At 37.4% G+C, this 25,128-nt stretch overlaps 3 protein-coding genes across 4 annotated transcripts; 2 read left to right on the top strand and 1 right to left on the bottom strand.

Annotated features, from left to right (window-relative positions):
• Nucleotides 1–1,678: 1,678 nt before the first annotated feature.
• LOC131439520 (peptidyl-prolyl cis-trans isomerase FKBP8) lies at nt 1,679–4,301 on the top strand. Of its 2 annotated transcripts, none has more exons than XM_058610648.1 (6): nt 1,679–1,841; nt 2,004–2,668; nt 2,729–2,896; nt 2,968–3,057; nt 3,255–3,395; nt 3,537–4,301. In XM_058610648.1, the coding sequence occupies exons 2-6, from the start codon at nt 2,009–2,011 to the stop codon at nt 3,639–3,641; spliced, it is 1,164 nt and encodes a 387-aa protein (XP_058466631.1). In that variant the 5' UTR covers nt 1,679–1,841; nt 2,004–2,008; the 3' UTR covers nt 3,642–4,301. The 2 variants fall into 2 exon arrangements, with proteins under 2 accessions (XP_058466631.1, XP_058466632.1); XM_058610649.1 differs by having other exon boundaries at nt 1,682–1,841; nt 3,555–4,300.
• A 6,550-nt stretch (nt 4,302–10,851) lies between these two features.
• LOC131439518 (armadillo repeat-containing protein 6 homolog) lies at nt 10,852–12,739 on the bottom strand. The gene is made up of 4 exons (XM_058610645.1): nt 12,292–12,739; nt 12,053–12,231; nt 11,700–11,992; nt 10,852–11,631 (listed from the first exon to the last, which is right to left on the bottom strand). The coding sequence occupies exons 1-4, from the start codon at nt 12,574–12,576 to the stop codon at nt 10,997–10,999; spliced, it is 1,392 nt and encodes a 463-aa protein (XP_058466628.1). The 5' UTR covers nt 12,577–12,739; the 3' UTR covers nt 10,852–10,996.
• Nucleotides 12,740–15,660: 2,921 nt separating this feature from the next.
• LOC131439517 (presequence protease, mitochondrial) lies at nt 15,661–19,093 on the top strand. The gene is made up of 3 exons (XM_058610644.1): nt 15,661–15,856; nt 15,916–16,809; nt 16,860–19,093. The coding sequence occupies exons 2-3, from the start codon at nt 15,932–15,934 to the stop codon at nt 19,012–19,014; spliced, it is 3,033 nt and encodes a 1,010-aa protein (XP_058466627.1). The 5' UTR covers nt 15,661–15,856; nt 15,916–15,931; the 3' UTR covers nt 19,015–19,093.
• The last annotated feature ends 6,035 nt before the right edge of the window (nt 19,094–25,128 follow it).

Genomic DNA, 25,128 nt, shown 5'->3' with positions numbered 1-25,128 from the left:
TAATATAACTGAAACTGAAACAAACGTATCCCCAGCAAGCCGTTCTAGTTTTATTTATTCGACCAGTTCTTCTGTCAAATTTAAAACTGGTCTACGATGCCGTTCTATTTTTTGTATATTTTAAACACGAGTAAAACACTGCTGGGGCTGCCAGTTTCCTTGTTATAAAATCCAGATTTAAATTTTGTAACTGACATAAATTATGCATCTAGAACTAAAACACTCCTGAATATGTCCTTAGTATCAAACTTGAATAGACTGGTTAATTTCACAATAAATATATTCTATTCTAATATAAATATGGTTAAATTTATCCTCTGGGAAAAACTGTCATATACAAGCATTACAATAAACATTTCATATTCCTTTTAAAGACAACATGAATGGTTGCTTCAAGGTTCGTTTTCAGATTAAATGGAATGTCAATTATTTTCGACAAAAACTACATATATATGCTTATCTCTAGAGCAACCTAACAAAATGCTTGAAAAAATTATTTACTATTAAAGTAAACTTTTTTTCGTCTCCGTACAAATCGACAAAGGGCAAAACACAAAAAAAAAGAAATTGAAACCAAATTCGAAACATTCATCGTTGTTTTTCTCCATTTGCTGTCAATGTAAGTTTCGCCCTTCTTTGAAAAAACAGCTAAATTTCGCACTCCGTAGCAGAGATGCCAGGTTCACAGGTTTCCCAGGTCTCCAGCCGACATTTTCTTGTGACCATAATCTTTTCCGTAAAGACGAAAACAACGAAGAAATATGTAAACATAAAAAAAAGTTTGTTGATGCTAAAATATCTGTGAGCTTTGTTAAAACAAAGTTGATTTTTATATGTTTGATTTTAATTGTGATATCGTTATTAAATGTGCGGTACCAAATTACAATACTGACTGTCACAATCGATGATGTGTTGTATTTTGCTTCGTTTTGTTTACTTTGCTCTCACTGACTTGCTAGCTTTGATAGATCCAAACGCCCGAGATGTTGGCTACGGCAGCACTAGCCTTATTGTTGTCACCAGGTCTCTTTTTCACAGATTCTCAATATGCTGCAAAGATTTTAAAAATGAGACAGATAATTACAGACTTCTGAAAGCAATCACAGACTGACAATGAGGCTCTAAAAGTTCTATATATTTTAGGGAAAACACAGTGAAAATGTATTTTTGACAGTGCGTTTGAACTGCTTGAAAAGTCGTAACCTTATTTTTGCTGATGAAAATTATCCCGTTTTGCTGTTTTTATGAGTGGTCACAGATTTTGTACAGACTTATTTTTGGATACAATTCAGATTTTTTTAAATAGTACCTGGCATTCTTGCTCCGCAGTATCACGAAGTACTCCACGACAGCTCGATATAGCAGAGATGCCAGGTAAAAATTTAAAATATCTGCAGACAGGGTCTGTAAATCTGAAAAAAAAATCTGCAGTCAGCAAGTCTGTTACCCTATGTCTTGCTGGCAGCAATTTTTCTATAAAGTATGACACGCAAAACTGACTTGGCGAGCAAAAAAAAAAAACAAAGGTCGCGAAAATTTCAAAAGTCTGTTAATATAGACGAAAGTCTGCGAGAATTTCAAAAATCTGCAAAAGTCTGCGAGAATTTCAAAAAGTCTGTAAAAGTCTGCACAGCAAAAAATGTCTGCAGCAGTATACCCCAAATCTGCAGATTTACAGACAAATCTGCAGACCTGGCATCTCTGCGATATAGTCAGCTTTTGCTGTTTTGTACCATTACTGTTTTCGTTTTGAAATATCTAAAGATCTATTACCATCGAGAAGCATTTGAGAAGTAATTTCTGCTCCATTGTGTGAAGGTTGCGTGACTAACCATACGAAGGTACGAATCTTTAGCAGTAGGGGAATGATAATTGCGAAATATAAAATTTACTTTTGTACTGTTCATTTTTGACGACGTCATTGCAATGAATGATAGAACTAGTTGAATCAAAATGTAAATTTTCAGGGGATTTATTTTACGATAGACCTTATCTCGTTTTAGCAAAAATGGATGCGGAAAAGTCTAGTAGCAGCTCGTTTGAAGATCTTTCAAACCTTAACGAACAGGAACGAGCTGAGATGAACTCTTCAACAGAACAACAGCAATCGAGCACGAAAAAAGATGATTACATGGATATTTTAGGTAATGGAACTCTACTGAAAAAAGTTTTAAAAGAAGGGCAGGGAGAACGACCAGAAAGTCGTGATATTGCGCTCATTAACTACACCGGACGATTGGAGGATGGTACACTGGTGGAAGAAGAGCATGAATTCCGGGTTCAAATCGACGATGTGGAAGTGGTGCAGGGTCTCGATATGGCACTCAAACTGATGAATGTCGGAGAACAGGCTGAAGTAATCGTCAATGCAAGGTTTGCGTACGGCGAACATGGATTCAAAAATGAAGAATTGCCGGAACGAAGCGTTCCACCAAATGCAAAGGTGATCTACAATGTCGAATTAGTATCGACTAAGGAAGAGAACGACCTCGAGGACAAATCGTATGCATCAAAAAAAGAAATCGGGAACAAAAAACGCCTGAGAGGTAATTTTTGGATGAAAAGACAGGAATATAATTTGGCAATACAAAGTTATCGCCGTGCGCTGGAATATCTTGATGAAAGTGAAGGAGGTATAACGAAACCAACGGTTTCCGGCGATGTGGAGGTGGTTCATAGAATTCTAAATTTAGTTGCAAATGCTTACGGTTTACTATCGTTATTGTAGCCCTCGAATGCAGAACTGCAGGATTTACTAGAAGATCGCATGAAGGTTTATAATAACTTGGCGCTGGCTCAGCTGAAAATTGCAGCTTTCGATGCCGCACTGAAGTCGGTCGAGCATGTATTGCAGTGTCAACCGAATAACGCTAAAGCACTGTTTCGCAAGGGAAAGGTACTGTCTTTTGTCAATATCAGAAGGTTGTTACAACTGTAATTTTCGAACTATTTTTTTGCTTTTACTAGATACTTGATGCTAAAGGAGAAACAAAGGAAGCAATTGCGTTTCTGCAGAAGGCAGCAACAATCGACGAGGATGACAAGTTAATTCAATCGGTTAGTGCTTGTATTTGTATTCTTGTTTGCATGTGTTGTTTGATGTTGAAAATCTTGTGAGAGAAAAAAGGTTTCAGAACATATAATAATTTAAAGACCGACTTTGTTTGGCAAGATTGCGAAAAATGCATGTGCACTCTTAGCATCAACCAAATAACCCTAATTACTGTTCCCTAACCAATCTGATTTATTCACAGGAACTATCGAAATTAATCCTCAAATCGAAACGAGAGGCTCGCAATGAAAAAGATCTATACCAAAAGATGCTGGGGCATGCCCAAAAATTAGAACAAAAATCGAAGGCAACTCCCTCGGCTCCTAATCGTGAAGCATCCAAGGTAAACGATATCACATGCGTTATTGCCAAATGATAATTGTAACGATTGCATCGGAAAGGATGATGTCCTAAATTAACCTTTGTGTTTTTTTTTCTCCTCCCATTATGCGCACACGGTGCTTTTTTTGGATTTGTGATGAAGCTATACTCTTTTTTCCAGTTCAAACTATGGGGCTACTTGATGGGATCCATTCTGATCGGTGTTGCCGGTGTAGCTATCTACCGGTATAACAATAAATACTTTTAAACGGAACTGGTGAGCGAAATCTTTGGCAGTTAGGACCATAAACAGTGAGAGTAAGACGAGCAAAAGAAAATAGAAGCAAAGAGATATTCACATCAGAAGCAAGGGATTTGCGTACGAGAATCAAGAACAATTTTTTATCGATTCATTCACTTGCACATGTAAATTTTTGGAACATCCAGTCTGGGTTCAACATTTTTCTTTATAAAATATGTTATCTCAGAGGATTTTGAAATGTAGATCGATGTAGTGTAGCAGCGACCGACATCTTAGAGGAGCTTCCTTTCGAACGTTTGATACAAATAATAATAAAAGACAGCTTTTTTTAGATTAAAACAGTACAGTTGTGAATGAAAAGGTAGGTGGCATGATGGTATAGGGATACTCATTAAACAACCAACTAGAAAGCGACGTATTTATCATGCATTTCTATTTATCACGAAACGAACAGGGATGAACAATTTTTCACTGCAATTTATTCTCTTATCAAACGAAATCCGTTTTCTAGGCGTTTTGTCAATAAAACCAATGCTTAAAATATACAATCGTTTTCGCTATGCTTCGTTTCTTTTTCATTCCAGTCAATCAAGGTGTATGTATAAAAGTGATGATTGTGTAGATTTTCTTTTTCAATAAATAAAAATGTATGCTGATACAAATGCTGTTTTGTTGTACAAAGAAGTGTTTTCTGTTTCTTCATATGGCATTCCCTAAATGTGTACATCAAATGCTTCCAGTGGCGTCTCGTGACAAATTTCACCTGCACTTCCGGTGGAGCTCTCAACACAGACAGGACACTCAAATTAGATTCTTCAATCATTTTAACGGTCATTTCGAATATTGCTTTAGCTGGGACAGTACTCGCATATATCATGGTGGCGCCACGTTACCCTATCAAAAACATCCTGTCTGTCATCAGGACTGTGTTTATTTTTTTCATTTACCAACAGAGTTGCCATTCATACCTGTAATGTATTGACTTGTATACGTTAGAGTGGCGACAGCTGTTCGTTTAGAATGACAGCTCCCAGTTCCAAACGAGCAAACGACCTGTCAATTCAATGTAAAGCTAATGGAATGTTTTGAATTGTTGCCAAAATTACGGATGAGATGTCGTCACTCTGGTTATAGGCACTCTAGTATACGTCCATGCGAATTTCATGCAGGATACAGATTTAATACATATCGCCAAAACTGTACACAGAATTGTGGCTACTGCTCATCCTCCAACGCAATACAAAATCGAACCCGTTTTGTTACAATATTTACTTGCTTCTGGTCTGCCGCCACTTAATTTCGGGTGAAAATTACCAACACAATCAACAATAGTCTAGATGAACAACGTTGAGAAAAATAAATGGTTACCTTCCAACATCGCGAAAATGTTAAATATATTATCAACGTAATCCAATAATTTATTGTGACGTTTCATTATCAAATATTATGATGAAATCAGGCATCCCTGCAAGCAGCTGATCGGTGTTGACAAACGAGGGGAAACCAACTAGGGAAAATATTTTTACATAACACAAGGGGTGTACCGATAGTAAATAATCGCGCAGGTGATAGGTGGAACTAGTGCATCACGAAAAATTATTTTTATAAGAATTTACTCATACTGTCATGTCTGTTAGTCTGTGCTATCACTACTTGTGGAACACATTAAATTCATGAAAATATTCACTCAGCTCATAAAATGAGTGTGTGAACTGTTGGTATTTAGGGCTACATTTATCGGAAATGCACATCAAAACGATAAGATATGGCGTTACATCTAGATTCTATACGAATGTCACATTGTTTTCCACAAAGATTTCAATTGAAACACAGTTGACCGAATCAAGTGTTTTGCATATACATTTGTGCTGTACTCATTTCCACTAGAAAATGAAGTGTTTAACACATGTAGTTCGATTCAATAGCAAAGCATATCACATCCAAAGGAAAAACACGTCAAAGCTAAGTAAAAAATAATCTAACATTGCATCGTAGTGAATTTGCACATGAAATCTTAAAACAAATCGCGTTGGTTATGTATTGAAATGAAAAAACGTATTAATTTGAAATGCTGTTTACATATGAATAAATCGTGTAAATTTTTATCAGTGCCTTCGGTTGTATGATTTTCTGGACTTTGGAACATTCTGATAATTTTTTTCTGGATTTTCTTACCTTCTAGAGTTTGTATTTCTGGAGATTAGTACTTTCTGGGCAATGAGTTTTTGGGGAAAAAGCTTCGATTTTTCATGTTCTGTAGAATGGTTTTCGGGGACATGCTATAGAATCCAGAAGAATAAAAACTGGTGCTCTGCACGTCAAGAAAATCTGGCAATGAATTCATTAATAAAACCGCTTCGACGTTGCAACTGAGACAGCAATTTGTTTTCAACTGGCATAAGCCTCTCCTGAAGGTGTGCATACAAATTCTCGCAGAGCCAAACGTGACAGAGAGAACAACAAATCTCAGCGCTGGACTGAGTTATTCTTTCTCTTCTTCAATATGTGTAGTAGCTCGTGTGCACGGAAAAGACACATAGTGACAAGATATACCAGAAATTTTAAATTGGATGTATATGAAATATGCGTAAATACACGCAATTTCAGTGCACAAGGTAAAGAGCTCGAGTTCAGAGCGTCGGTAATGCGACATCAACGTTTGGCTATCTTTGGCCAGCAAGCGCAAGTAGCTTAGAGTGAATTTGTGCATATTGTGCTGTAGATAAAATTGCTCACTATTTTATATTCGGTGCCATCCGACCTGCATAAATAGAGTTCCTAAAATAATTGAATTGAAATTCCTTCAATTCGACGGATTGTGTCACTGGGTGCTTCGTTTGTTAAAATCTCAATTTAGTTATGATGTAGGCGTAGAAATGATGAATGAAAAGGCAGCAATGAAAATATGCGAAAAAACTCAGATTTTGAATGTGATGAAACACAACTTAGAAGCAACCTTATTACGCAGCAGCTCCGCACATGTGCAACTTTGCCCGTTCGGCAAGTTGTTCATTTTTTTTGTCTTTCTTCTGTGCTATCCTTCCGCAAGAGAAATCGCCCCTGCTGGATACTGACTGATATTTTTGTCCTTTGACGCTCATTTCAATTCCAGATGTGATGTGATGTGATGTGATGTGATGTGAAGTGAAGCCACCATCAGTTCAAGGACTTGCCAGTGGATGCGGGTAGACTTACAGTAGCCCCGATATGACTCATCCACTCACCTTCTTACTATAGCTGTTACCGAAAAGCGAACAAAAAGGGTTGGGCGGATACGTAAGTAGAGTCACTTACTCGTATTCCGCGGGAATGAAAGATGCTCTTCCAACCATAATATCCAGTGCATGGATGAAGCATATCGCTATACATGCTTGAACCCGCCTGATGGTTTGTTTGAGAAGGGCGCGTCAGACTCATTTCAAACCTTCAGAAGGAAACAAGTTTCCTTCAAGTAACTTGGGCTGGCTATCCACAATCCCTCGTCCAGTCATCAATTCGTCCGATGCCCTGATGCTCCCTCCCCTTTACGCCTCCGTGCAAAATGTTTTATATTGATGAATACAATGAAACATAGTGTAATGAAATTAATATAACATAAAATGATATAATAGATTACAAAACAATATAATATAACATAATATAATATAATATATTTTAATTTAATATAATATAATACAATGATATAAAATAACAGTTAATGTAGTGTCAGTTATGCTCTTATCTTCGCAATACTGCAGGAAGTAGAATATTTCTCTTCTAATAATAATAATAATATCCACATCTATAAAAATAATATATGTTATTATTATTGATGACAAATTAATAATAATAACAATAAATATAATAATGAAAATAACAATAAAAAACAATATAATATAGTACAATGAATTATATAATAAATAATAGAATAAATAAAATGATATGTTGCGATATGCTATGATATTATATTACTTGAATTTATATGTCATTTCTCATCCTCTCATTCTGCCATCAACGCATTCCATCGACCATCTGTCACCACAGACACACGTGTAGGCATGAAGCTCAGCTTGTGACGACCTTGATATTTAGTTGAAAGTTACTTTAAAAATGATAACTTATAAGGAAAACAAATTTATATTTTGCGCAGAGGTACGTAGTACTACTAATAATAAACCCTATAATATAATATAATATAACACAATATAATGCAATACAATATAACACAATACAATAGAATACAATATAATATAATATTATATAATATAATAAAATATAATACAATATAATAAGATATAATGCAATGCAGTATAATACCATACAACATAGTATATAATAACATAAAATAGTGTAAGACGATAATATATGAAATAATATGCTATGATACAATATAACAGGTAATATCGCAGTGTAAGTTACGCTCTTCTAATAAAAATAATAATAATAATACATGATGTAATAAACAACACAATTATATGTTGTGATATACTATGATAAACAATGCACTTTAGGATGGGCTTCAACCTACAAGCCATTTCGCACCCTCTCATTCTGCTACTAACGCAGAAGGCGATAGCACCCAGTCGACGCCGTTCTATTGACCAAATGTCATCATAGACGCTCGGGGAGGCATGAGATAGGGACTTGTGAGGACTTAGTTATCTCACCATTTGACGACCTGACGCTCATTTCAATTCCAGATGGCTTAAAAATACATGAAACGTCCAAATATGATGTAATCTATAAAGAATAATCCTAAGAACTTGAGGCGCGATCAATGATATTTCAGTGACTTTCCGCGATATGTTTGATTAATATTTATAGAGAAGTCGTAAAATGAATCAATCAAATTTGAAGAAGTGTGTATAGATATTATAATCACAGACTAACAGACAGGACACTCAAATTAGATTCTTCAATCATTTTAACGGTCATTTCGAATATTCCTTTATTTGGGACAGTACTCACATGTGTCATGATGGCGCCACGTTACCCTATAAAAAACATCCTCTCTGTCATCTAGACTGTGTTTATTTTTTTCATTTACCAACAGAGTTGCCATTCATACAGAATTATCTGTAATGCATTGATTTGTATACGTCCATGCAAATTCCATGCAGGATACATATTTAATACATATTGCCAAAACTATATACATAATTGGGCCTACTTCTCATCCTCCAACGCAATACAAAATCGAACCCGTTCGGTTACAATATTTACTTGCTTCTGGTCTGCCGCCACTTAATTTCAGGTGAAACTACCAAACCAATAAAAAATAGTCTAGATGAACAACGTTGAGTCAAACAAATGGTTAGCTTCCAACATCGCAAAAAAGTTAAAAATATTATCAACGTAATCCAATAATTTATTGTGACGGTTCATTTTCAAATATTATGATGAAATCAGGCATCCCTGCAATCAGCTGATCGGTGTTGACAAACGAGGGGAAGCCAACTAGTAAAAAAACTTTTACATAACACAAGGGGTGTACAGATAGTAAATAGTTCGCGCAGTACAATATAGGTGGAACTAGTGCATCACGAAAAATTATTTTGATAAGAATTTATTCATACTGTCATGTCTGTTAGTCTGTGTTATAATGTCACAAAATAGTAACAGGCACAGATATTAGTATTTCAATGTGCTATTTGCAAGCATGATCGAAATTGATTTTATTCGTCTGCTTGCACATGTTTTACCATCGAAATCAAATTTCTATGTGTTCAAGTAATTTCATCCGAGATTTTCAAACATATAGGGCAGTTTTCAATCATACTTTTAGTGACAATACGTAAATGTTCATGTTCACGTTCAAACTCAAGTAAATTGAAAAATTTGTCTAAATATGTCACTATGTGTGGGATATGTCAAAAGTAGAGTGCCTATAACCAGAGTGACGACTTCTCATCCGTAAAGTTGGCAACAATTCAAAGCACCTAATCCGAATTGTTGGCTTTACGTTGCAAGTGACAGGTCGTTTCCTCGTTTGGAATTGGAAACTGTCATTCCAAACGAACAGCTGTTATAGGCACTCTAGTCAAAAGCATCTCCATTGCGCTATCTCTTGGTAAACACGACGATTGAATTCTTCAATTGGAACAAAATTTGTTTTAGTAATTAAGGGAGGTGCGGCGGAAGCCTTATTGACAGTATACTGAACCAGGGTTGCCACATATACAGATTAATCTGCATTTTACAGATTTTTCAGATAAATTTGTGACCAAGATTCTGTATATGCAGATTACAGACTTTTGGCAAAAAATACAGATTTGTACAGATTTTTGATAGTGTGGATTAAAAATTGCTTATGCTTTCAAAAATTGCTTCTGATGAGATGAAAAGATGACTATAACGTAAGGTAGTAAAGAAGAAAGATTACCAATTGATCAATCAGATTAAGTTTCACTTTCAGATTGGATTTTGAAAGTTTTTCGTCAAATCATTATTTCGAAAGGCTCCAACGCAAAAACAACTTCCAGCGTTTTTTCAACTACAAAATCATAAAATTCAGACTAAGAAAAGTTTTGGTTTCTTTAAATTTGGGTTCTAAAGACTTTTTCATTCCGTTGTGCTTCGATTTCTTGACACTTCTATATACAGATTTTCAATACAGGTTTTTGAGCTCCCGATACAGATTTACAGATTTTTCTTCTGAAAAATGCAGATTTAAATGTGGCATCCCTGTACTGAACTCCAAAATGTTTGTGTGTGGAATTCCACACCTGGAAATGCAGAAGAATTTGTGAATAATTTTCTCAATCCTTCATACCTAATAATACAACGGTTACTTGGGTAGGACTATGCTTATTTTGATTATTCCATGAGACACTCATCATTTTCGATTATTCCATAAGACACTCATCATTTTCGATCCGATTAAATGGATAAAAAAACATGTATGAGGAGAATTTCGGAAGAATCGCTCAAATGGTGGGTCGTTGACCAAAGAGATAAATAGATGCTAATTTTTCTCTTTGAATTTCCGAAACCGCATTTCACACGTATAGGAAATATTAGGCCCGGTCGCCATGAACTGTGCACTATAACTCTAGGACACTTTTTTCCCTTCCCTTTCCCTTGACGCATGATAAAAACTAATCGAGAGAACTTTTAGAACGTCAACGCAGGTTAGACTATCGATACAACGAAATCAAATGATACCTATGTTTTAACAAGATCTCAAAACTCAAGCCATCTATAGAAAAAATCGAAAACTAAGCAATGAAAATGGCTGTTGTGAAAATAAACAATATTTCAGTACCATTTATTAGTATAGTAAATTTGAAGTGATTAGCAGAAGTACGGCATATAAATCAAATTACAATGGGGTAAATAAATAAATTTTGAGAATTAGCACGTGCGTTACAAAATAAGTTCTACTAGTCATGATTGATTTGTATATCCGATTGAGCTTTCCACTCCTCATTGAGATGCACCTTGCAACCAAGATCTCGCAGAGCCGACTTAATATCGTGGGCAATCGACAGATGATCTTTCAGTGCCTGGTTTAGGACATCCTCTATACCATAATTGATGAAGGCATCGCACTGGTCTCTCGAACGGGATACCATATTGCGTATCGCCCAAGCTCCGTTTCGTTGAATAACTTTACTCTTCGGGTGGATTTTCATTGTTTGCACAATGGTTTCAGCGATTCCCGTTTCAAACAGTGCTTTACTATTCTGTGTTTCTCTTAGAGCTAGAACAGCAACACAGGCCAATGCATGACGAGCGAATGTTTCATTATCTTTATGTCGATTGAGTGCCGATTCAATCAGCGGAGCGGCTCCATTCTGGACTATATGCAGTTTGACAGCATCATTACCAGCTAGTGCCTTCAACAATTTGCAGGCTTCTCGTAGAAGTTTCACTGATTCAGGAAATTCTACCATTGCATCCATAATAAATTTGAGACCACCGGCGTCTTCCACTACCTGACACAGTTCATTTCGAACAGTTAGTGTTGCAATTGTCAGCAGTAAATCGCATACCAAATCCTGGTCAGTTTTAAATTCTGTAAAAACAAAGATGCAATTACGTACTCATTTGGATTTAGAAAAAAAAACTATCTAGTATCCTTACTGAACAAAAGCTTAGTAACGTCAGTAACTGTTTCGGTGCCTAGGGTTCTAGCATGTTCATGCGCTTTGCCGAACTCGACACGAATATCATCGTCGAGAACAAGAAACCTGAATAGAGCGCACACGTTTTTGATAACGTCGGCGGCATCGTGTTGCAGAAGAGTTTTGAACTGTTTTACACTACGGTCATCTCCCATAATCATCTGCCGATTTGTTTCGTGAAGTACACAAGCTTTTTGGAGCCATCGAAGTAAATCACACAATACTGTTGTTTCAGATTCAGTCACTAGAAATCTGCCAATAATTTAATGAAAAAAAAATCTTTCCCACATTTAGCATATTTGAATAGTATACCTTAATATCACCTGCAGAGATTGAATATTGAAAATATCTGGATGCTTATTAATTATGGAATTGGCCGCCTGGCTTAGTTTAAGAAATAATTCCGCATTCGGATACTCATCTTTTCCTAGTGTTTCAACAATAAAGTCATATGCACCTAGCTTAGCAGCAAGTACTCGATGAGGCACACTCTACAATAAAAAAAATCATTGAAAGAAAATGGGCATTCATTCAACATCCTCCCACATTACCAATTTACATTCGGCAGTGATCGTAAACAGATGTTCAAAAATGTCTTCGTCAGGATTGTGCAGAGTCGACTTTTGACTTATCAAATATTCCAAGCTCTCTTTCAACAGAGGAACACCTGTTTGTGGGTTTAAATTCAAATCTCTAATTATGTTAGTCAAATTGATTCCCTGGGCTTCGAATTGCTTCACTGTCTCTTCGCGAGCTTCATCCACCGACATAGAAAATTCAACGATGTTTTCTTTTAGTACATCATCGAAAGTTTCCTGAGTAATAACTTTAGCCATCGTATAATTACTTTAGTCAACTTATACTTGATATCGTGACTGAAATTTTCACAAATTTATTACGCTAAAATCTTGTTTCTAATGATTTGACGCTCGATTACAAAGCTTGAAACAGGTCTTGTTTTCGTTTCCTTAATAGAAAGGAAGGCACTTTCGAAATTCATTGAAACATCAGCTGAAAATATATGCTCATGAAGGGATTATACATAAATCACGCACTTCGAAATTTGACATTTTTAGGATTCCTGTACCCCACCAAACACACACAAAGAAAAAATTGTAAAAATGACAGAAATTAAAATTTCATTGAAATAGTAACAATAGACAGTCAGGGTTGATATTGTTGTTTAAAACTACGAAACAAGATACTGTTTTCCGGGCCTTAGTTTGTTCCAATCAGTATTTTAATGAAAATAATAAATATTTTACCGGCAATTTGTTTGATAAACAATTTTAAACAATAAACAATTTTATTTTAAAGTGCTTCAAATTTATAAGATTTTAGATAAAATAAATGAAAAGATATTATTTTAAAATTGGTTACTTAAAGTAGACGATCAAACTTTCGATACTTCAAGTAGATGATAAAACTACCCGCAGTGTCTTAGTCGCGGAAACCAACCAATTTTACGAAAAATACGTGAGGGAGTGCTACATAATTCACAAAGAGATTAAAATTTTTATGTTGATTTATTCAGTGGAAGTAAAGGAAAAGTGAAAACTACTGCATACATTCTAAAGACGATCCAACAGTTCATCGATTTATCAAAAGTTGATCTGAAAATGTGCGATAATTTCTAAAGAAGAATTTAAGTCAATGTCGAAAAATTCATCATTGTTTTTCTCCATTTGCTGTCAATGTTAGTCCGTAATTCTTTGAAAAACACGCAGAATTTAAAAAAAAAATAACTAAGGCTGTGAACCACAGTTAATTTTAACTTTTGGTTAATATCTGACACTGACACTCGAGCGGTTAATTTGATGTGGTCAAAAATAACCCTGCTCGAGAGCATGGTTATTTTTGACAGATCGATGGTTTTTCTCCCGACACTGAAAAAAATCTTGCAATGAAAATTCTAATATTAATTGTTTAGTTGAAATTATTTCCAGTGGAAAATAAACCCAAATAACTTTTCGTCTGTCAAATTTTGAAATGGGCCGCAGTTTTAGTTAAATTTAACTATTAGACACAAAATAACCGCTCAAGTGTCAGATTTCAACCAAAAGTTAAAATTAACCGCGAGATAATTCATAGCCTAAATTTGGGTTTTATTCAACTAATTTTTTTATTGAAATAATGATAAATGGAATTCTAATTTGGTACAACAAATATTGCTTGCTTGAAACTACAAAACATGATAATTAATATTTCTCAGTGAAGTAGTTTGCTTCAATCAATATTTTGATAAAAATTACAAATCTTTTATTTGTGCGTATCTGCAATTTCCTGAAAAACAATTTCACAGTAAATTTAATTTGAAAAATGTGTTTTAAATGAACTAGTTTTAAATCGAGTTAACAATTGTGGCGCTTTAAATTTACAAAAATTTTAGGTGAAATAAATGAACTTGAATTTAGTTATTTCAACTTTCGCTTTTGTTTGTTGAAATAATACATTTTTGATTGATTTTATAAATAAAATGATTTTTTAAACTTATTTGCCAGATAATTAATGATACTACTCATATTTCAATTTATATGCATTTAGCCCTTTGCGACGAGGCGACCGAATTATTTACATACCACAATCGAGCCCTGGTATTTTAATTGGAATCCAATGATTTGGTGCTTCATCAGTTTTTTTTGCAAAGAAAATATGTTATGTAACATAACAAATAAATAAATAGTTAAAATTTGACACTCGGTTATTTAGATGTTGTCAAAAATGATCCTGCTCGAAAGTATGGTTATTTTTGACAGATCGATGGTTACTTTCTGACACTGAAAAAAATCTTGAAGAAAAATTCTAATTTCAGACCTTTAGCAAAAATTTCTTTTCGCACTTTCAGGCAAAGAAAATGCTCCTATAAAAGATTCAATACATTTTCAAACAATGTAAGTTTATCTCAAAGTTCTTATTGCGTTCGCTGTATTGCAATTGATATCATTTTATTTTCAGTGCAAAATAAACTCAAGGAACTTTTCAGCCACCAAGCTTTGAAATGGGCCGCAGTTGTAGGTAAATTTAACTACTCGATAGGAAATATCTGCACGACTGTCAAATTTTAACTAAAAAGGTAAAATAATTCGCGAGATGGACCACGGCCTAAATATATCATCACATAAGCTTGAATAGTTGAAACTTTCCTAGGAAATGGAAGAACTTATACCTATAAAACGCGCACAAACTTTATCCGTGAGAGAAAAAAATGCTTTGGTTTATTCGTGTGGAAAAAAAGTTGCTCTGGTTTATATGAAATAAAACTAATACGGTTCATTTAAACAGTAAACTTCACGCGTTTTTTTAGAACGGCCAATAAACCACCTGTCAACTTCCACTTTCAAAAGTTATTGCAAGCAAGCTATGAAAGATAGAGTATTAAATTTAACACCAGACGAAAGAGAACACTTTTCTCTGCCGTTTACTATTATGATTTACTCTCAGCGAGTGCCGAGTCTTTCGAAATTACTCTTCAAAGTGAATGTTGATGGATGGCTTATTGGCCGTTCAAAAAAAAAAAGGCGTGACTTAGTTGTATCATTACACAAATAAGATCATAGATAAATTGAATCAAATTTTTTCTTGATTTAAAAGTAGAGCAGGGTTGAATCAACATACATTAACATCAATTCAACTTTGGTTTGCATTTAATAAATAGTTAGTTTATTTCAACAATAAATTCAGCCGGAACAAATATTCATTTGACTAGGCAAAAAATTTGATTCAAAGCAAACAGAGAACCATTGTTTATTTTGAATGGAGAAATTAGTTCGAAACAATCATATTCTAGCTAGAAATCATCATAAACCAAATCCAAACAACTGCTTACAGTTTTGTTATTTTAAACATGCTCCATTTATCTGCGTGTACCGGTAAGATTTTTTCGCCTTATTCTGATTTTTGAAAAAATGACCTGGCAACGCTGCTGCCGGGTCTTTGAAAATGTCAATTTCGCGATTTATTTATCGAAAAAATAAAGGGATTGCGTGTTGGAGCTCGATTTTGCATTAGCAGACAGAAAAGAAATCGGAAGCAATATTTTGTGGCACTGTTACAATTTTGGATCAGTTATTCTAACGTTCAATATTAATTATTTCGAGGATAATTCAAAATACGCAGGTAAATATCCTTTTTAAATGTATTCCATCAGGCTTATATAATTTTTTTGTAAACTTCAGATCAGTGCTTTGCATTATGTTTCGTCAACTTGCGTGCAGCCGGTATTCGGCTCTGAAACGGAATTTATCTACTGCATCGATTCCTAAAATTAACCCAATTGTATTGTCCAACACTAAAGCTTCAGATCGCTATAAACCGGGAGACCGTTATAATGGATTCGTTTGCATTCGGTCACAGTACATTCAGGATTTCAACATGACCGCGTATATGTTCCAGCATGAACGAACCGGATTGGAATATTTGCATATTGATCGCAATGATTCGAATAATGTTTTCTCGATCAATTTCCGTACTACACCGTTTGATTCCACCGGCCTTCCACACATCTTAGAACATAGTGTGCTGTGCGGGTCAAAGCGCTATCCGGTGCGTGATCCTTTTTTCAAAATGTTGAATCGAAGTATGGCGACGTTCATGAACGCGATGACAGGACCAGATTACACATTATATCCGTTTTCATCTATGAATGAGATTGATTACAGAAATCTGCAGTCGATATATCTAGATGCCGTGTTCCGACCGAATTTGAAGTATCTGGACTTTCTGCAAGAAGGCTGGCGCTTAGAACATTCAAATTTAAATGACAAGAACTCTGAGCTGATGTTCAAGGGCGTGGTGTATAATGAAATGAAAGGAGCGTTCAGCGAAAATTCGGCATTGTTTGGACAGAAATTTTTCAACAAGATTCTACCGGATCATACTTATGGTTATGTATCTGGTGGTGATCCTTTGGAGATTCCGAAACTAACGCACGAGGACTTGGTAAACTTCCATAGCAAGTATTACCATCCGAGCAATGCCAGGATATTTAGTTACGGAAATTTTGATTTGGATAAAACAATGGAATTTGTGCACGAACAATATCTAAATGATTTCGATAGAATTGACCCGAGGTAAATTGAATATGAAAACAAAATAGCTAAAACATAACGTTGTTTAACAGTTACAGCATAATTCCGGCACAGAAGCGTTGGGTGGTTCCCCAGCAGCATCACGTACATAGTCGATTGGACACAATGGGAGCACCGTTGGAGCGTCAAAATCAAATCGCGATCGGATATCTGATGGCGGACATTACTAATGTTTATGAAACATTCGTTGTGTATATAATGAGTGAATTATTGATCAAGGGCCCGAATTCATACTTTTACAAAAGTCTAATCGAACCAAATTTGTCTGGTGGTTACAATCAGTTGACTGGGTACGATCCTAATATACGGGACACGATGTTTGTGGTAGGGCTGCAAGATGTTGCGGTGGAGGATTTCAAAAAAGTGCAGCAAATATTCGATCAAACTATAGACGAAGCTATCGAGAAAGGATTCGAGAAAAGTCATCTCGAAAGTGTGCTACATTATATCGAGCTACATGTAAAACATCAATCGACTAAATTTGGCTTGGGATTGCTGTTCAATTTAACTCCGTTGTGGAACCACAAGGGAGATTTGTTCAAATCACTCAACATAAGCTTGCTGGTGGACGAGCTGAAAGGAAATTTAGAACGTGATCCAGCATATCTTCAGAAGAAAGTCAAGTACTATTTTAGGAACAATAAGCACCGATTGACGATGACTATGTCCCCGGATAAACTATACGAAAGTAAATTTAACGACAGTGAGAAGAAAAATTTGACGAAAAAAATCGACGACTTAACAGACGATGATCTTCTGAAAGTTTACGAAGATGGTTTGAAATTGTCTGAATCACAACAGGCAGTTCCTAATACAGAAGTATTGCCATGCTTAAAGATTGACGACATACGAAAGTTTGGCGAAGAGAGTGACATAAAGGAGCAAACTATTAAAAACATCCAAACTCTAACTTGTACAGTTGACACCAATGGAGTTACTTATTTTCGTGGAATTTTAGATGCTAAAACCCTCACAGAAGAGCAAAAGCTGCTTATTCCTCTCTTTAATGCAGTTATCAATCAATTTGGCACTGAAAAACTGAACTACCGGGACTTCGATCAGATGGTAAACTCCAGAACAGCGGGCATCAATTTTAGCATTCATTTGGTGGAAAACATCGACGACAAAGAAAGGTACCAGTTTGGTGTTCTGTTTGGATCATACGCCCTAAACAAAAACGTTCCCCAGTTATTTGATATTCTACAGCAAATTTTCAATGAAATTGATCTCACTGACGCCTCGCGTTTCAAAATGTTGCTGGAAAACTACTTGTCCGAATTGTCGGTGGGGATCGCACAATCCGGCCATATGTACGCAATGCAAAACGCAAACGGACTAGTCACTGAATCAGGACGTCTTCGGGAACAGTTAATGGGTATCGAACACATTGCATTTATGAAGGATCTGGCGAAGAATAATACTCCGGAACAAATTCTGGAAAAGATTAGATCCGTTGCTGAAGCATTATTCGCCACATCCAGCCTTCGATGCGCCCTCAACTATGACCGTGACTCGGAGTTGGATGTTCTGGCAAATTATGAACGGTTTATCGCCAACATTCCCTCTAGGGAAAATCAAGCATCGTGGAATACCTCGCAACAACTGAGTCCCTCCTGCCGCCATACTATCATGAACATACCGGTTAACTTCTGTGCGAAATCGATTGTTACCGTTCCGTATTCTCATCCTGATTACGCGCCACTCAAAGTGTTGGCCAAGTTTCTGTCTGCCAAATATCTGCTACCGGTGGTACGCGAACAAAACGGTGCTTATGGAGCTGGTGCTAAAATTTCCACCGACGGTCTGTTCAATTTCTTTAGCTACCGAGATCCGAATGCTCGAGTGACTCTGGATGTGTTTGACCGCACTCACCAGTGGACGACCGAGAATTTGGAAAAACTTGACCAACAGACTCTGTTCGAGGCTAAGCTAGGGGTACTGCAACAGTTGGATGCTCCGATTGCACCTATGGACCGAGGAATGGAGCTTTTCCGCCATGGAATCAGTGAAAAGCGACTCGAAAAACATCGGGACGCAGTACTATCGGTGCGCAAGGAACAGCTTGTGGAAGTGAGTCATAGATACCTAAGGCCTGGAGCAGTGAAAGTCGTTGCAAAAAGTGTTCTAGGACCGGCAAACGATGGCTTGAAAAAAGACGGCGAGATGTGGTCCGTAGTGCAGCTGTGAGCTGCTTGAATGGGACACAATAGCATAATCTGTAACATTGAATGAGTTGTAAATATAATTGTTTCGTTTAATATTGTTATATATTTTTTCATTTGAAAAGCAAATTTCGTTCCAAAAGTAATTCAGTCGTATTTCTTCTTCCGCGCTCAGAAGTGAGGAAATTTTCGAGGGGTGCTCAAAAATTTTTGACGCGAACAATCAATAAAAACAAAGTTGTTTTTCAAATTATGTTCAATTAAGATGTGTGTGATCGATTTAATTTTTAAAGCGCTTCACTTATCTTTTCATAAAATATACAAATCTTTTTCCTTCATCCAATACACATGTTCTCCAATTCCACGAGCAATAGCAATGTGATGCTTTGCAAAATCGAAAAGAGACACTAGATGACTAGTCTCTCACCGAGTTTCAGTAAAAACTATCTCACTGTTCGAAATCTCGGCAAACGGATTTGCTGATTTCGGTATATTTGTTGTTTACTAACAAGTTCAGCATAATATTAGGTTTTTTACCGTCACTGCTAACCTCATTCGGATGAACACATTTTGACAGTTCTGCAGTACTGTTTGTAAACAGAAATTTCTTTTGTTTGTTTATTGGCAAATTGGATAAGACCTTTTACGGTCCGTATCGCTTAAATAAAGTTTTAAAACATTTTTTTTTTTTATAATAAAAATTTTTATTGGGCTCATTTGCGTTAGCTTAACGTGGCCGATTGTCTTGTTGTTAGGTGGAAAAGAGTGGAAGCCGTATTATGGGGCGACCTGCTCCCCTAGAGTTAGTAAAGGAGTGTCAGGAGGGTGGGACCTATACTGTATTGATTTTGAACATATTTTGATATTACAAATCATTCATTAATAGCTTGCATCTTTTAAACACACTTTGCATTTCCGGGTTCTCGACGTTCTCCAGATTGTAACGAGGAAGAGACTATACTAAACTCGGATGCTTTGTTGGTGTACTTTGATGTTGGTGTGTCATTTATGGATGGTTTCCAGCAATTCAGCTTGACCAGTGTTTAGTTCGTTTGGGGTAGGACCACTGTAGAAGAAAGAAAGAGAAAGAGAGGGAACTAGATTTGCACGTTTATAGCTTTGAGGAAGTTATAGAGGTAGGTCATGTAAAGGAGATCTCTGGTTGCCAAAACGTCACGGACTGGAACATAAGGTGGTCTACCTTGGGCCCGAAGGGAATCAATTAGCTGGAGTCTGACGTCGCAATACTCGGAGCACACCCAAACAACATGCTCGATGTCATGATAACCGTCTCCGCAAACGCAAAGATTACTCTCACTAAGGCCAACACGATGAAGATGCGCTTTGAGCAAAGAGTGGTTGGACATAAGTCTTGACATTGTGCGAATAAAGTCCCGGCTCACATCCAACCCTCGGAACCAAGCTTTCGTCGATACCTGCGGTATAATGGAATGTAACCACCGTCCTAGATATCCATCATTCCAGGAGGTTTGCCAGCTGACGAGTGCCTCTTGACGAGAACGACTGAAAAATTCATTGAAGCAGATTGGTCTTTCATAGGTTTCACCTTGTAATGCGCCCACCTTGGCCAGTGAGTCCGCCATCTCATTACCCCTTACGGAACAATGTGATGGGACCCAAACCAAGGTAATCCGGTATGATTTTTCAGATAAAGCACTCAGTTGTTCCCGTATTTTCCCCAGGAAATACGGCGAGTACTTTCCAGGCTTCACTGAGCGAAGAGCCTCGATAGAGCTGAGACTGTCCGATACAATGAAGTAGTGGTCTGTGGGCAAAGTTTCAATGATCTCAAGGGTATACTGAATTGCAGCTAGTTCTGCGACGTAAACTGAAGCCGGATCACTGAGTTTATAGGAGGCGGTGAAATTTTCATTAAAAATACCGAAGCCAGTGGACCCGTCGAGATGTGATCCGTCAGTGTAAAACATTTTATTACAGTCGACTTCTCTAATGTCGTTTTCGTTTTTAAATTGCACTACACTGGTGTAGCGAAAGCTGCACTGAAACCGTTCGTTTTTACCAATTGCACTACACCAGTGCTACACTTTTTCTGCACCGATACCACTGGTGTAGCACTCATCAAAAGTTTGGTGTAGCTCTGTGCAATGGAATCGTTTATTGTAGTCAATGGTTACTGTTTATGTTTTCGTCATTTTTGTTCGTTTATTCATGCCTCAGTGTAGCACTACACCGGTGTAGTGCAAATTAAAAACGAAAACGCCATAAATTTGTCATTAAAAATATTTGGGATCACTTGAGGGCATACGTGATCCGGGATTCCATAAATATCTTCTTTCATGGATGTGTCGAAAAACACCGTAGAATTAGAAGTATCATAGAAACGAACACTGTGAGGATTGTAGGAAGAAGAATTATTGTTACGTGACATGAAATCAAAGTACAATGTCATAAATCGGGTCTGAGAATTAAGCTCGACTAGCCGTTCAAAGTTATCGATAACCAACGGGTTTAAGACGCTACATCGAATGAGTTGTCGATATGAGAGATCCCACAAACGGTTTTTCAACGGGAGAATTCCCGCCAGTACCTCGAGACTCCCCGTATGAGTCGACTGCATACAACCCAAGGCTATACGCAAGCAACGATACTGGACTCTCTCCAGCTTGATAAAGTGTATTTTCGCGGCTGAACGGAAACAGAAACATCCATACTCCATCACTGACAATATCGTTGTTTGGTACAGCCTTATAAGATCTGTTGGGTGAGCTCCCCACCAAGTCCCGGTCACTGTACGTAGAAAGTTGATTCTTTTTTGGCATTTTCGTTTCAGATACCTAATGTGACATCCCCAGGTACCTTTGGAATCGAACCAGACTCCGAGGTATTTGAATGTGAAGGCCTGAGCTATGGTTTGACCCATTAGTTGAAGCTGTAGTTGTGCAGGTTCACGCTTCCTGGAAAATACTACCAACTCAGTTTTCTCCGTGGAGAATTCGATACCCAGCTTTAGAGCCCATGTAGACAAAGTGTCTAAGGTAGTTTGTAATGGTCCTTGCAGGTCGGTAGACTTGGATCCTATAATAGACACCACGCCATCATCTGCAAGTTGCCTTAACGTGCAAGAATTTTCAAGACATTCATCGATGTCATTGACGTAAAAGTTATAAAGAAGGGGGCTGAGGCATGAGCCCTGGGGAAGGCCCATGTAACTAATTCGTGAGGTCGTCAAGTCTTCATGTGTAAAAAACATGTGCTTTTCCGATAATAAGTTGTGCAAAAAATTGTTGAAAAGTGGGGAAAGACCATGCTTGTGCAGCTTCTCCGAGAGAATTTTTATGGAAACTGAATCAAAAGCCCCCTTTATGTCCAAGAATACTGATGCCATTTGCTTCTTGTGAGCGAATGCCATTTGAATTTCTGTAGAAAGCAGCGCAAGGCAATCGTTCGTTCCTTTGCCTTTACGGAAGCCAAATTGTGTATCTGAAAGCAAGCCACTTGTTTCCATCCATTCATCGAGACGAAACAGAATCATTTTTTCCAGCAGTTTCCGAATACAGGAAAGCATTGCAATCGGCCGATACGAGTTGTGGTTGGAGGCTGGTTTGTCCGGTTTCTGAATAGCGATAACCCTCACTTGTCTCCAGTCTTGAGGAACAAAGTTCTGTTCGACGAACTTGTTGAACAAGTTCAACAGACGTTTTTTCGCGATATTGGGAAGATTTTTAAGCAAATTGAATTTAATTTTATCACGCCCTGGGGCATTGTTGTTGCACGATAAGAGGGCAAGAGAAAACTCCGTCATCGTAAAGGGGGTATCGTTTTCAGTGTATCGAGAGGACGCGACGCGATAGGTATTCGATTCCCGAACAAAATCCGGGCAAACTTTCTTGGCGAAGTCAAATATCCAGCGATTTGAATATTCTACGGATTCGTTATTAGTGGTTGCATTTCTCATACGACGGGCTGTATTCCACAGAGTGGTCATCGATGTTTCCCTAGATAGGCCATTGACGAACCGACGCCAGTAACCTTTTTTTTTTGCTTTAATCAGATTTTTCATGGTCTTTTCTAATGATGCATATTTTTCGTAGTCTTCGCGCTTGCCACTGTTCCCGAATTTTTTATACGCGGATGATTTTGTTTTATATATTTCCGAGCACTCTTTATCCCACCATGGGGTTGAAGGTCGCGTAGTGATTGTAGTTTTGGGTACTCGTTTGGTCTGGGCTTGAATCGCGGCGTTGAGGATCAAGTCAGCTAGGGATTTGTATTCTTCTTCAAGCGAATCTGGTTGTTTCGTTTCAAGAGCTTGGGATACCGCGATCGAGTAGGAATTCCAGTCGATGTTTTTCGTGAGATCATATGTCATATCGACTGATGTCGGTGTTTGTGCACCAGTGGATATTGAAACCAAAATCGGCAAGTGATCACTACCGTGGGGATCAGGGATTACCTTCCACTTGCAATCTAGCTGTAGTGATGTCGAGCAAAGGGATAAGTCCAGCGCACTAGAGCGGGCTGGCGGTCTTGGATTGCGTGTCATTTCACCCGTATTTAAAATTGTCATATTGAAGTTGTCGCACAGATCATAAATTAACGAAGAACGGTTATCATCATATAGGCAGCCCCACCCCGTACCATGCGAGTTAAAGTCTCCTAAAACTAACCGCGGAGTGGGAAGAAGCTCCATGATGTCTGCAAGTCGTCGATGCCCTATCGAGACTCTGGGAGGTATGTAGATAGAAGCTATACAAAGATCTTTGCCTCTAATTCTGATTTGGCAAGCAACAACTTCAATGCCCGGGATCAAGGGGAGGTTAATTCGATAAAATGAATAGCACTTTTTGATCCCTAAAAGAACCCCTCCATAGGAGTCTCCTCGATCCAGGCGTATAATGTTGAAATTGTGGAAGTCAAAGTTTATATTTGAAGTGAGCCATGTTTCACACAATGAAAATACGTCGCAGTTACGCGAATTTATCAAAAATTTGAAAGAATCTAATTTTGGGATGATACTTCTGCAATTCCACTGGAGTATAGTGATCATATTCTCGATTTCTGTAGGTATTTCAGCCATCGATAGATACGATCGCTGTAAGGAGGGGCCATTGTTCAGTCAACTGTTTTAAAAATGTTCTTACTGTTGGTAATAAAGCCGTTAGAATACTTTTAAGAGGATCAGTTATATTGAAGGCTGTTAATATCCAGTCCACGATATCAGAGAGTTTCAGTAATCCAACGTTTGTCGGGTTTTCTGGTTGTGTTTTGGGATCACTTGGGTTTTTCAGTGTCCCTGGAAGTGCTGGAAATTCCTGGTTGTAATTCGATTTTCGAAATCCAGGAGGTATTGGCTTCGGCTCTGTGACATTGTTGTTTTGGTTCCGTTTTAATATTTTAGTTTCTAGTATTTTAAGACCTTTGCGAGGAAGCTTAGGAGAGGACATAATTGGTCGTTTCCTGTTTGTTCCTAGCTGAACAGAAGAAGGTCCTTCGTCGGGGTCATTTAAAACATCAGCGTCAGTCGACAAAAAAGCGAATGGGTTGTCAGAGATATGTGGAGTAGCTCGTTTGAGGATTTCCGCGTAAGATCGTTTGGAGTGCTCCTTCACGGTTCGCTTGAGCTTTTCCTCGCGTTGTTTATATTTAGAGCACTCAAAAAGAGCATGCGGATTCTCACCACAGTAAATACACTTTTCGATTGACTTCCTGCAGGAGTCATCTCTGTGTCCCTCACCACATTTACCACATCGTGGTTTGTTACAACAGACTTGAGCCGTATGTCCCATCTGTTTGCAGTTTGAGCAGTGCATTACTTTCGGTACATACAACCGAACAGGTAGACGAACCCCTCCCACTACAACGTAATTCGGAAGTGCAGAACCGGCGAAGGTCACACGAAAAGAGTTTGATGGATGATACTTTCCATCTTGTGTCGATTTAGAGTGCAATTGCTTGCACTCCAATATCTTCACTGGTTGAAGGTCGGGATTTTTGAAGCGGCCAATCCCATCCTTCATCAGATCTTCGACAGTTAAACTTTCTTCGTGGACCACACCGTCGATCTCCACCATCCGAGAAGGTACGTAGACGCGATATTACCTCGTGAAAATCTCATTGGTAGCAATGTCGTTTGCTTGTTTTAGATCAGTCACGACAA

The sequence above is a fragment of the Malaya genurostris genome, chromosome 3, assembly GCF_030247185.1.
Source record: "Malaya genurostris strain Urasoe2022 chromosome 3, Malgen_1.1, whole genome shotgun sequence".
NCBI lineage: Eukaryota > Metazoa > Arthropoda > Insecta > Diptera > Culicidae > Malaya > Malaya genurostris.
The sequence above is the reverse complement of the archived record's forward strand: the minus strand, read 5'-3'. Positions and strand labels throughout refer to the sequence as shown.

What these genes read in the sequence shown, in the direction of transcription:
- LOC131439520 (XM_058610648.1), top strand. Translation starts at nt 2,009, where the DNA reads ATGGATGCGGAAAAGTCTAGTAGCAGCTCGTTTGAAGATCTTTCAAAC. An exon ending in CGGTTTCCGGCGATGTGGAG is followed by an intron (nt 2,669 to 2,728) that starts GTGGTTCATAGA and finishes TCGTTATTGTAG; the next exon opens with CCCTCGAATGCAGAACTGCA. An exon ending in ATGACAAGTTAATTCAATCG is followed by an intron (nt 3,058 to 3,254) that starts GTTAGTGCTTGT and finishes ATTTATTCACAG; the next exon opens with GAACTATCGAAATTAATCCT.
- LOC131439518 (XM_058610645.1), bottom strand. Translation starts at nt 12,576, where the DNA reads ATGGCTAAAGTTATTACTCAGGAAACTTTCGATGATGTACTAAAAGAA. An exon ending in TCACTGCCGAATGTAAATTG is followed by an intron (nt 12,232 to 12,291) that starts GTAATGTGGGAG and finishes TTTTTATTGTAG; the next exon opens with AGTGTGCCTCATCGAGTACT. An exon ending in CGTTACTAAGCTTTTGTTCA is followed by an intron (nt 11,632 to 11,699) that starts GTAAGGATACTA and finishes TTGTTTTTACAG; the next exon opens with AATTTAAAACTGACCAGGAT.
- LOC131439517 (XM_058610644.1), top strand. Translation starts at nt 15,932, where the DNA reads ATGTTTCGTCAACTTGCGTGCAGCCGGTATTCGGCTCTGAAACGGAAT. An exon ending in TTCGATAGAATTGACCCGAG is followed by an intron (nt 16,810 to 16,859) that starts GTAAATTGAATA and finishes GTTGTTTAACAG; the next exon opens with TTACAGCATAATTCCGGCAC.